We start from the raw sequence: 13,082 nt of genomic DNA, 5'->3' as shown, positions 1-13,082 counted from the left end.
TTCAACTTGAGCCTCACTGTTGCACCCTATTAGCATGTTTCCATCTTCCAGCACTCTTGCATACTTTACTTCCCCAACCTGGGCTCTGATTATTTTTGTCAGCTTCATTGGCTCTATCTTCTTTACTCCTCCTTCTCCTTCAAACCTCACCACTACATTTAACGAAATTTCCTTTTCTGGTTCCTTTTCTGGTTCCTTGTCTTCACTCTCCGATCCACCAATATTGCTTTTCCTTCTTTTACGGCTGCTCTTCCTGGGACTACCCCGTGTTCCCACGGTTTCCCATTCCTTCTCAACATTTCCTTCATTATCCTCTCCTCCACTGGCCTCCATACCACTAGACCCACTCTCTCCTGTCATTTTGTAACAGCAGGGAATATTGCCAGAGCACCGTTTACCGGACCTATACAGGCCGTCGGCCGATACCCCAATACAATATTTCCCTACTATTAGTGTCTCCTCTCTCTCTCTCCCAACCTCCGGACCGGCGCGGTCCCTCCCTGCAGCTGCACTCAATCGACAGCCAAACTCCGTGAGCGGCGTTCAACCCGCTCCTCAATCAACCTGCAATCCACTGCAGCCTGGCAGGATTTGTCGCCTCCGCCCCCTCACTCTATTCCTGCCACACTCATTATATCCCTGCCTCTCTAACTCCCCTCCTGTCCCCCCTCTCTCCATCCCTGCCTCTCTAACGCCGCCCCTGTCCCCCCTCTCTCCATCCTTGTCCTCCCCTCTCCATTCCTGTCCCCCTCTCTCCATCCCTGTTCCCCTCTCTCCATCACACAACCCCACCCCACTCACTCCATTTAATCCTCCCTTCCGGCATCAGGCAGTGCCCAATACCCTCCATCCAATATTTGGTCCTTTATTTACAAATAACAATGTGCAGGAATTCTAGACCAAAGTCCACCCCAATCCTGGAGTCACAAGAGAGAGTAGGTGCTGGAATTCTGAGTCAAGATTGTCCTAGAATATGTTTGGTCAGCTTCACTGTAGTATATGTTTACCATAAGATGTCTGAAATTAGAGGGCATAGATTTAAGGTAAAAAGAAAAAGGTTAAAAAGAAAGAAGAATCCGTTTTTTTTCCACAGTGTCTGGAGTGAGCTGTCAGAGGAGGTGGGAACTGTAAAAACAGTTAAGCACTAGAGGTTGGGTTAATGTATGCCTCTAATTAAAAAAGTCTGTGAGTTAAGGCTGTAACTGCAGACCAGTGAGCCTTACATCAGTGATGGATATGTTATTGAATAGATTTGGGTTTATTATTGTCACGTGCAACGAGGTACTGTGAAAGGCTTTATTTTGCAGGTGACTCAATGCATGCATTTGGAGAGGCAGCAGCATGGTTTTGTGCGTGCGAAATTGTGTAACATCAACTCGAGTTTTCAAAAGGTGACCAAGAAGTGAAATAAAAAAAACAAAAAACTACGCAAGCATTCAGCAGATCAGGAACTGGAACATAAATGGTTTCTTGTGCCACAGGTGCTGAGAGTTTCCAGTATTTTTCTATTTCATATTTCCAGTTTTGCTGATTTTCAACCAAAATTGAAAGGTATATGATATATTGTTATCACGCATACCAAGATACGGTAAAAAAAAAAGGTAGGCACAGAATGCTGGAGTAACTCAGTGGGTCATGGTTTCGGGTCCAGGCCCTTCTTCAGGTCTCGACCCGAAACGTCACCCATTCCTTCTCTCCAGAGATGCTGCCTGACCCGTTGAGTTACTCCAGCATGTATACCTTCTACCTTTGTGTCTACCTTCGATTTAAACCAGCATCTGCAGTTCTTTCCCACAGTAAAAAAACATTGTTTTGCATGTTATTCAGTCAAATCATATTATACATGAGTACAATCAAACTAAGCATGTATATAGTAGGTTATGCAAAAGGGAAAGGAAACAAGTGCAGAATACAGCGTTTCTGCTACAGAGACAGTGCAAATATAAAAAAGTGCAAGATTGGAAGATTTGGAATTCATTGCTATCAGGCGAGTGCTCTGTTGAAGTGTATGATAACAGTGGGGAAAAGCTCTTCTTGAGTCTAGTGGTACATTGTTTCAAGCTTTTGTATCTTCTGCCTGATGAGAGAGTGGAGAAGAGGGAATGACCAAGGTGTGAGTGGTCTTCAATTATGTTGCTGTTTTCCTGAGGCAGTGAGAAATATGGATGGAGTTGATGGGTATAATGTAGACAAAATGTGGCAATGTCTTTGGTTGCAAAATATAGAATAAGAAACTATTCTTTGAAATACTCAGCAGGTCAGGTAGTTCCAGATCTAAAACACGAGGAGAAATGAATCAGCAGGGGGCAAGAAAAGGAACGATCTTACAACAGAGGAACTCTCCTCGTACACTGACTGACAATTATCTCACAACTACATCACCAGCAAGTGCATTATCTGCCCAATGTGAGGGAGCTTGTTGTGAGCAATTTGGCTGCAGAGTTCCTGTGTTATAAGAAGATAGTGCAAATTGAATTGAGGGACAGCGTGGAAACAGGCCCTTCAGCCCACTGTGTCCACGCCGACCACCCGTTCACTTTCTCATCGACTCCCAACATACTAGGGACAATTTCCAGAGGGCCAATTATCCTACAAACCTGCATATCTTTGTGATGTGGGGAGGACATTTTTGGGATGTGTGGGGAGCACCCGGAGGAAACTCCACACAGACAGCAGACAAAGTCAGATTCAAACCCATGTCTCTGATGCTGTTTGGCAGTGGCTCTACCTGCTGCACCGCTGTGTCTCTTTCCACTCGGTACTTAAAGTGATCGAGCCTTACAGCATGGAAACAGGTCATTCGGCCCAACTTGCCCGAGATCCCTGTATGTTTTATTTGTTTGAGTAGGAAGGAACTGCTGATGCTAGTTTAAACCAAAGATAGACACAAAAAGCTGGGGTAACTCTGTGGGTCAGGCCACATCTCTGGAGAAAAGGAATAGGTGATGTTTCGGGTCGAAACCCTTCTTCAGTCATTTATTTATTTATTTGTCTATTTGAATATATAATGAGTAATAGAGTAATATGTTTACATATCTATGTTTACATGTTTACATATCCTGCAACCGCAGGAGATGCAACACCTGTCCCCATACCTCCCCCCTCGACTCCGTCCAAGGACCCCGACAGTCTTTTCAGGTGAGGCAGAGGTTCACTTTTACCTCCTCCAACCTCATCTACTGTATCTGCTGTTCCAGGTGTGGACTTTTGTATATCGGCGAGATCCTACACATGTTTACATATCTGTTGTGCTCCTACAAGTAAGAATTTCATTGTTTTGGTACATATGACAAATTGACAATAAAACACTTGGCAATCAATTTCAGATTTCTAGCATCTGCAGCATTGAGGTTAAGATTTAATATTCAGTCAATCCGCCTGAAACCCCGCCTATTCCATTTTGGACCAAGCATGTTTAAGAAGGAACTGCAGATGCTGGAAAATCGAAGGTAGACAAAAATGCTGGAGAAACTCAGCGGGTGAGGCAGCATCTATGGACGAAGGAAATAAGCAACGTTTCGGGTCGAAATCCTTCTTCAGACCAAAGATCCTCGAAAATCTTTGCTTCAGACCAGGCCTGCTCCACTCTGCACGTGACGTTCCCCAAACCACACCCACATGACATCATTGGCCTGCCCACTGCCGTCCGTCATTCAAACATCCACGCCCACTCCAGTGATTGACAGGCGTGGCTGACGGCGCCGTCGTACGCACGCAACTCGCAGGCCGTCCTAGTCGCTCGCCGAGCCACGCCCAGTCTCCACCTGCCCGCCCGCCCCGGGCAGTCGGCGCAATCGCTGACCGAGTGAAGTTGCGGTAACGTAACTGCGGGGCCATGAGTCGCTTCAGGGCGTCAAAGTACAAGAACACGGCGCCGCGGCTGCCGGTCCGAGCGGTGAGTGAGTGTCCGTCGGCAGCAATGTTAGTAGCGGCCGGGGACTGTGTGTGAAGGGGGAGGAGGGCAGGGCCAGCCCGCGGGGAGGGTGAGGCGCTCCCTCCAGAGACTGGGCCTCAGCTGAGGGAGCGCGACTCAGTCGCAGGAGCCGTCCTTTGCCAGAGGCCAGTGTGCCGGTGCCGGTGCCGCTGTCAGTGGCAAACTCCCTGAAACAGGTTGCTTTACCATTGCACTGGTGTTTATGAGATCTTGCCGTGCACTGGTTGGCCGCTCTCTCCTATACACTGCACCACCGGTGCATGCAAGGTGGCTGCAAAGCATCTGCAGCCACTCTGTCAGTTTGGAAGGGGCAGTAGAAATAAACGTTTCTCTTTTTAATGGAATGTTGATAGTGTCAAAAGGCTGGAATTCTCCCTTTTATGCAGGCTGCAAGTTAGAACAGGATCTGCCCTTTATTGTTGATGCATTTGAGATGTATAGACATATCCCCGGCAGAAAGAGGCGAATATATATATATAACCAACTCTCTTGCATCTAGCTGTTGCTCAGCGAAAATGCTGCAATTTCCTTCCGCTGTCTTTGGTGGGGAGAAGAGAGGAAGGAAGCGGCTGCAAACTGCAAGTCTGACTCGCAGTAGGAACGTACTGAGCAGCGGAGCGCCGTCCGAGGAAACTGTCACCACTCGTATGAGTCAGAGAATCTGTGCTTGCACAAGCACATCCCGGGCAAGGAGGGAGGAAAAATGGCAGTGGCAGAGATGTTTAGGTTTATTATTGTCACATGTACTGGGATACAGTGACAAGATTTGTTTTGCCTGCCATCTAAACAGATCAAATATACCGTACATTGATACAATCATATCAAACTCAAGTACAATAGGTACAGTAGAGTAGAATAAGGGGAAGATACAGAGTGCAGAATATAGTTCTCAGTATTCTAGTGCTTCAGTTCCATATTGGGGTAGAGGTGAATCAAACAGTACCTTATTTTATGGAAGGACCATTTAGAAGCTGATAACAGAAGGGGAAAGTGTTGGAAGGAACTGCAGATGCTGGTATACACCGAGAATAGACAAAATGCTGGAGTAATTCAGCGGAAGAGGCAGCATCTCTGAAGAAGGGACTCGACCCGAAACATCATACATTTGTTCTATCCAGAGATGCTGCCTGTCCTGCTGATTTTTTCCCTCTGTCTATCCAACTGAGGGGAAAAAATGTTCCTGGGTTTGGTGGTGCAAGATAGAGAGAGAGAATGTGGATTGAACTGGTGAGGTGAGATAACACGTGGCAGGTAACCGAGGTGTGGCTGCCATTCGCGGGTGCGTGGCTCTGATGCCTGAGTTGTGGAGGGAATGAGAGGGGCTGTGTACATGGGATGTTCCTCTTTGATGGCCGTCATGGTAACCGTGCCTTTATGCTGCTACAGGACTGGATCAATGGCATCAGAAGCGGCTCTGCCACTTCCTGCGGAAATCACATCAAGTCGAGCTGTGCCTTCATTGCTTTCAATGCCAGCAGCCCAGGTAAATGAACGTTTCAGTGGAGGTGAACACTCGCAATGGCCAGGGCCAGCGGAGAAGCCACTTCGGCCTGAGGTCTTAGCCGGTTACAGCAGTGCCTGTGTCCAGCCAATGTGCTGATCTCGCCTGCAACCTCTTGTTATTTGTTTGATTTATTTATGTCACCAGCATTTGTCAGTGTGAAAAAAACACATAAAGTGCTGAAGTAACTCGGCAGGTCAGGCAGCATCTCTGGAGAACATGGATAGGTGACGTTTTGGGTCGGTACCCTTCTTCAGACCAGTGTTGTGTTGTGCAGTCCATATCCCTCTAAACCTTTTCTATCCACATACCTGTATAAATGTCCAGTCATTAATTTCTGGCAGATCATTCCACATACCCACCATAATGTGTGAAAACATTGTCACTCAGAATCCTCTTTGAATCTTTCCATGTCACTTTAAATCTATGCCCTCTAGTTTTAGACCCAACTGCCATATCAAAGAGACTGTGACTGTTCATCTTCCTTATGCTCCTCATGATTTTATAAAGATCACCCCACAGCTCCCTTCACTCCAGGGAAAACAGGTCCAGCCTATTCAGTCTCTCCTTACTCAAGTCCAGTCCCATCACATCCTTGTGAATCTTTTTCTAAACCCTTTCCAGTTTAATTACATCCTTCAACTATAGCTCAGTGACCAGAACTGCACACAATACTTCAAGTGTGGTCTCGCCAACAGCTGTATCATTGCATCCCAATTCTTGTACTCAATGCCCAGACTGATGAAGTCAAGCGTGCCAAAAGCTGCCTTCATTATCGTATCTGCCTGTGACACCGCTTTCAAGGAACCATGTACCGGTACCCATCGGTCTTTCTGTTCTACAATGCTCCCATGGGCCCTGCTATTCACTGTGTAACTCCAGCCTTGGTTTAACTCCGACTAATAGATAAATATGACCAATTCTTAAGGAGTTGGTCTCCTTTCATCGACTTTTTGGAATCATGTGATGCAGCGGTACCGTAAAGATTGCTAATTTCAGTTCATGCCGCGGATAGATCTACATCTCCGAATAAAGATTTGAAAATTTCTCTTTTAAGGGGCCTTCTCTCCTATTTCTACTTTCCACTTTTTCTTTTTTTTATATACACACTTCACGTTTTTCTATTCTCTACCATCTATTTTTCCTCTTTTTCCCCTTTCTATTGTTTTCTTTTTCTTGTCTTGCTTACTTCCTTCTCAAAACATAAAACTAGAGGTTGTACATAGAATGGATTACGGTATGACATAGTTGGCACCTAAAATTAGGTTCCACTGTACTGTTTTGTACTGTATTAACTTCTAATAAAATAAACAAAAAAAAACCAACAACAAAAAAACTTCTCAAAATGCGACATATCGCACCTGCCCAAGTTAAATTCCATCTGCCATTCCGTGGCCCACTTTCCAAGTTGATCTAGATCCTGTTGAAATTTTAAATAACCTTCCTCACCGTCCACTGCACTATCCATTCCGATATCATCGTTGCTCCTGTTCCCATCTGATTTCCCTGCTCTACACTTGCAGTGGGAGGAGAAAGGGGTTGAGAAGGAAAAATAGATCATCCATGATCGAATGGCAGAGCAAACTTGATGGGTTGAAGGGCTTAATCTTCTCCTGTGTCTTATGGCTCCCACAGGACTGTGGGCACCGTGGGGTGTTACGCCTCAGTGGGTCTGGCCCAGTGGAGGCAAAGTCCACAATGTCTCAATGGAGAGATTGATTCTCTGCACAAAAAGATCAGCACAAGGGATAGGGTGGGAGAGATTAATCTTTATTGTCCCGCGTACCGAGCTATGTTTTGTATGCTATCCAGTTAAATCAGATGCTAGCCACCAATGCAATCAAATCAAACTTGAACACAGTAGGTAGAGCAAAGAGAAAGATTACAGAATGGCAGTAAATCTACTTTCCTATCTATAAATTCTACATCCATAAAACCCACACTTTATACATAGGAAAGGTTTAGAGGGATGGGCCAGATGCGGGCAAACGGGAATAACTTAGATGGGACATCTTGGTCTATGAAAGATACAGAGGGCAGAATATAGTTCTCAGCAGTTCCAGAGACAACGTCCAATGTCTGCAATGAGGTTACAGGAAATTCGCGATTAGAATTATAATGAATTTATATGGGAATTTAGGTAAATGTTATCAGTGACGTTTATTTGAGGTTAGCTGATCGAATGTTTATTTTAGATTAAGATCTAACTTCCGGTCTCTGTAGCAGTGTACCGGGAGTTAGTTTTTCACCCTGTATTCTGAGCGGCTGTCTGTAAAGTTTTTTTTTTGGTTTGGCGTAGGAGGTGGCACGCTTGGGATTCTTCCACTGGAAAACGGACGCAGAGACAAGCGGCACGTGTCGGAGCTTCCTTGTCACGCAGGTAAACTTAGACCTCTGTAGGCTGCAGGTAAGGTGGGCCCCTATGTCAAGTTGCAGCTCTGGACTGCGGGGCTGCTCTGGGTATCTGTCGGTGATGCCAGGCAGCTACTCGCGTTCCACATTAACGGCACAGCGCCTCGTCCACAAGTGTAGGTTTATTATTATCACGTGTACCGAGGTACAGCGAAAAGCTTTGTGCCGCATGCTGTCCAATCAGATCAGATAATGGTCCACATAAATACAATCAATTCAAACTAAAGTACACTAGGTAGAGCAAAAGGGAAGATCAAAAAGAGTGCAGAATATGGTTCTCAGCATTGCAGCACACCAGTTCCAGGGACAAAGTCCACGGCAGCAATGGGGTAGAGGTGAATCGGACAGCACTAGCTTATGGAAGGATATTTCAGAAACCTCGATATCAGAGGGGAAGAAGCTGTTCCTGAGTGTGGTGGTGCACACTTTCTAGCTTCTGTTTCTTCTACCAGACGGGAGCGGGGAGAAGAAGGAATGACGGGTGGGACAAGTCTTTGATTATGTTGGCTGCATTTCCGTGACAACGTGAAGTGTGGGTGGAATCAATGGTGGAAAGTCGGCTCTGTGTGATGGACTGGGCTATTTCCACAATGTCCTGCAATTTCCTGTAGTCTTGGGCAGACCTGTTCCCAAATGGAGCTGTGTTGCATCCCAACAGTATGCTTTCTATGGTGCATCTGTAGAAATTTATGAGAATCATTGGAGACATGCCAAATTTCCCCAGTCTCCTGGAGAAGTAGAGGCGTTGCTGTGCTGCCTTGGCTGTCACATCAATGTGGTTGGTCCACGACACATCGTCAGTAATATTTACATAAACAAAGGAGGTGTGGGTAGAGTCAATAGTGGGGTGTGGTTACAGTCACAGTGCCCTGTGGGGTGTGGGTACAGGTGATGGTGCCAGTGTGGTGCTGACTCTCTCCTCTCCACCTGCAGATCTGACGACTGACTTTGATTTCTCGCCGTTTGACGACGCGTTGCTGGCAACATGCTCGGCCGACACCACGGTAACGTGCCCACGCAGTGCGTCCTGTGCGGGGTGGGAGGTGGGCAGGCTGGCTGGCAACGGGGGCCCCTTGGGGTCAACATGGGGTTGGGGGATCACCTCGGGCAGGGGGGGTCGCTAGGGTTGGAGGGGGGTCTGTGAGGCGGGGGATGGTCTAGTGGGTGGGGGGGTGGAAGGGGGTGGGCAAGCACTGCACTCTGGTGTTCCGCGGGAATAGGAATTGGTCCAAGTCTTGTGTTTAACAACGTAGACAGAAGGAACTGCGGATGCTGGCTCACAAAGAAAGACACAAAGTGTGAGTTACTCAGCGGATCAAGCAGCATCTCTGGAGAACATGGGTAGCCTGATGAGTGATAGGTGGATACGGGTGAGGAGGGGGTGGGGGGAAGTTTAATTGGCAGGTTGGACAAAGACCAGAGATGAGAAGACAAAAAGTGTGAGATAAGGATAGAAGAGGAGTGAAATCTGAAGCCAGAGGAAGGTGGTAGGGAATGGGGGGGGGATCCAGGTGGGATGCAGCTACGAGTGGGGGAGGTGGGGTGGTGGTTGGCTGGAGGGGAGGGTGATGTTTGCAGGTTCGTAGTTACCAAAAACTGGAGAATGCGATGTTCATACTGTTGGGTTGGAAGTCACCCAAGTGGAATAGGAGCTGCTGTTCCTCCAGTTTTTGTGCCTCCAATAATAGTTGGATACATACGTAATATGGGCCAATTGTGGCAAGGTGGGACTAGTGCGGGAGTTGGGCAGGCTGGCTGGCAACTTGCAAAATTGGGCATCTTGCTCAGCATGGATGTTGGGCTGAAGGGACTATTAGATCTAAAGGAGGGTCCTGACCCTAAATATCAGCTATTTATGTCCTCCAGCGATGCTGCCTGACCCACTTAGTTACTCTTAGTGTCCTTCCGTGCTGTAGATGGTTGGTCAAAGACCAGAGATGAAGACGAGGTTTTTTTAACGCGGAACGTTTTCTGTGAGCAGGTGAAACTGTGGCGACTGGAGGACGCAGGGACGGAGGTAACGGCCACGCAGAGCACTGCGCTCGGACCAGAGGCAGCGCCCGTGGAGTGTGTGCTCTTTCACCCTTCCGCTGACGGGGTGTTAGCGAGTGGGGCGGGCAGCGTGGCCACAGTGTGGGACCTGGCTCAGCAGAAGCCTCTGGCAGGTGAGGTGACTGCGCCACCAAACGCATCTCGATCTCTCCGTCTCATTCCTGGCGTGGCAAGGAGGAGAGAGTGGGTCGACTCCATCTCACTGAAACAAAGAAAACCCCTCGGGGTTTCACGGACTGCACGGGAGAATGTTGCCCTGGCTGGAGGGCAGCTGGAATCTGGGTGCTCACCACAAGGTTCAGAGCAAGACAGGATTGAAATGAGCTGTTCTTTCGCACGCGGTGTGGTGAACCTGGGCAACAAAGCTGGTGGACATAATCTCTGAATATTTGTAATGAGGAGAGATTTCTAGACACCAAAGATATTAAAGGGTTAAGTCAATTCCTTTACTCCAGAGATGCTGCTTGACCTTCCGAGTGATTCTAGCATTTTGTGTCCATCTAAAGGGTTAAGTCAAGGTGTTTACTATCATATGCATGTATAGTACGAGACAGCAGTAGAGTTGCTGCCTTACAGTGCCAGGGTTCGATCCTGACTATGGGTGCTCTCTGTGCAGAGTTTGTACATTCTCTCTGTGACCACGTGGACTTTCTCCGGGTGCTCCGGTTTCCTCCCAGACTCCAAAGATGTATAGGTTGACTGGCTTCTGGAGATTGTCCCTTGTGTGTAGGATAGTGCTAGTGTATGGGATGATTGCTGGTCGGCGCAGACTCGATGAGCCGAAGGCTCTGTTTTTATGCTGCATCACTAAAGTCTAAAGTAAACTGTGAGGTAGGGTATCAGCCATGATGCCGTTGAATGGGAGTCTGCAAGGGCTGAATGGTCTGCTACTGCCTTTCTCCATCTCTGCAGCACTGCTTGTGACTTTGAGCTGTCCCGAGGTGTTGTAAAGGTGCAACACAAGGGGTCATTTATCCACAACAAGCTGCCATCAGACGCTGTGATTTTGTCAGTGTTGTGATTTCTGATTCCCTATTGTAACAGTCTGGCTGAATAGTGACCCTGGCCCAACGCTTACTTTACATGGGTTCAAGTTTATCGTCACATGCTCGAGGAGGGTGAGGTCCAGGTGCAATGAAAGAACGTGCTTGCAGCAGCACTGGCACAGGGACATGGACTCAGCCCAACACACAAAAGCAAATTATTCATACATTATACATACATTATACTTAAAAGGAAAGAGACTGTAAAATTACAAAATATGCAAAAATATAATTACAATACTAAGTACCTGGTGTTGCAAGAGATGATCATAGAGTTCCATTACCGAGGTTGGATTAAGGTTGTGCAGTTGGTTCAAGAACCTGATGGATGTAGGAAAGTAGCTGTTCCTGACCCGGTGGTGTGGGACCTCAGGCTTCTGTACTTCCTGACCGACGGTAGCAGGGAGAAGAGAGCACGGTGAGGATCCTTGACTGTCTGCGGAGAGAGGTGCCCACGTGTTCTACCTCTGGCCACAGCTGCCGTGGTTGATGCCCGGCTGTGATTTTACCCCATCGCCTCCTGCCCTCGGCTGCTTTGCTCTCGCCCGCTGCATCGCCGTGTGAGACAGGGCTGCAGTGGTATCTGTGCCTCACTACTTATCTTCTCTCACAGCTCTCGGTGACCACGGGGACCAAGTGCAGAGCCTGACCTGGAAGGGGGATGGCTGCCTGCTGGGCTCCTCCTGCAAGGTGAGTGTATGGAGGGAGGGGCCGGGGGCTCAGTACAGCTCTGCTCATGGGGCCTCTGACAGATCCTCCAGCCCCGTGGGACCAGCGGAGGTGTCACAGCTCAGGGCAGCTCTGACATCCTTCATCTTGCACTAAATTCTTTATTTGCTCATTCTTCATGTGCACTAAACATCATTCCCTTTATCCTGTATCTGTACATTGTGGATGGCTTGATTGTAATGATGTATAGTCTTTCCACGGTCTGGATAGCGCGCAACAAAAAACTTTTCACGGGTACATAAACTAAACTAAACATATCTGAACAAGGCACAGCTCGGGCGCTACACAGCTCAGGCGCTCCAGTGCTGAGCACCAGGTATTGTTGCAGTTGAACATTAACGAAAGGGGAATCCATCAGCAGACACAAGGAACCGTACGTGCTGGTTTACAAACAGAAACACAAAGTGCTGGAGTAACTCAGCGGGTCAGGCAGCATCTTTGGAGAACATGGATAGGTGGCGTTTTGGGTCAGGACCCTTCTTCAGATCATTCCTCCAGCAGGTTGTGTTATTTTTATAAACCAACATCTGCAGTTCCTGAAGAAGGGTTTCGGCCCGAAACGTCGCCTATTTCCTTCGCTCCATAGATGCTGCTGCACCCGCTGAGTTCCCCCAGCAATTTTGTGTATCTGCAGTTCCTTGTGTCTCCAGCCGTTGTTTTGTTTCTCATGATGCTAGTTCCTGTGGTCTCCAGTCACTGAAGTTGCTGCAAAGCCACGTGGCCAGCAGAGGGCAGCGTGAGCTGTTGCGTGGGCACCCGCTACTCCCACCGCCCGCCACCAGGTGGCAGCCGTGCCCCAACTTCCAGACCACCACTGCCAACAACACCCTCCCCAACCCCACACCACCATCCCCACCCACCTTGCCAGTCCCCACCACACCCCCAGCTCCTGGACCACTGCTACCAGCTACACTCCCCACACCTGCACCACACTCCCTGTCCCCACACCTCTGCATTTCCTCTGTAGCTATCACATTATGTTCTGCAATCTGTATATCTTTTTGACTACCTGAGTCAGCCCTGGTTTGACTACTCATCATGGCATGATCTGCCCACTTAACAAAGTTCTTCCCTGTGTATCAGTGCATGTGACACTAATAAACAAATACAGCCAACACTCCCCCATTCCTCTCCCTCACCCTTACCTCCGATGTCTGTCCCTGTCTCTGTCTCTCCCTGCCGCCCTCTCTCATTTACCCCCAGATCCTGGACAACCCCCTTCTCCCCCGCCATCCACCGTTCTATTTTCTGTGTGTGTTGAATTGCACTGGTGTTACTTGGCAAATGCCTTCCTAACCTCCTCCTCTCTGTGACTCTCTCCTCAGGATAAGATGCTGCGGGTTTTCGACCCAAGGGCCAAGTCTTCAGCGGTGCAGGTAACCTCCCTCGCTCCTGGCACGCGCATGGAACC

At 48.2% G+C, this 13,082-nt stretch overlaps 1 protein-coding gene across 1 annotated transcript in view; it reads left to right on the top strand.

Moving 5' to 3' along the window:
- The first annotated feature begins 3,739 nt into the window (after window positions 1-3,739).
- LOC116985729 (coronin-7-like) overlaps window positions 3,740-13,082 on the top strand; it is a 77,081-nt gene continuing 67,738 nt past the window's right edge. Inside the window, exons 1-7 of the mRNA XM_033040664.1 lie at window positions 3,740-3,895; window positions 5,321-5,417; window positions 7,735-7,815; window positions 8,781-8,851; window positions 9,829-10,012; window positions 11,556-11,632; window positions 12,997-13,047. Of these exons, the coding sequence (XP_032896555.1) occupies window positions 3,836-3,895; window positions 5,321-5,417; window positions 7,735-7,815; window positions 8,781-8,851; window positions 9,829-10,012; window positions 11,556-11,632; window positions 12,997-13,047 (621 nt within the window). The 5' untranslated portion in view covers window positions 3,740-3,835. The remainder of the gene's footprint in view (window positions 3,896-5,320; window positions 5,418-7,734; window positions 7,816-8,780; window positions 8,852-9,828; window positions 10,013-11,555; window positions 11,633-12,996; window positions 13,048-13,082) is intronic.

This window comes from Amblyraja radiata, chromosome 22, assembly GCF_010909765.2.
Source record: "Amblyraja radiata isolate CabotCenter1 chromosome 22, sAmbRad1.1.pri, whole genome shotgun sequence".
In the NCBI taxonomy this organism is placed as follows: domain Eukaryota; kingdom Metazoa; phylum Chordata; class Chondrichthyes; order Rajiformes; family Rajidae; genus Amblyraja; species Amblyraja radiata.
Note: the sequence above shows the minus strand (reverse complement) of the source record. Positions and strands in the feature narration are given on the sequence as shown.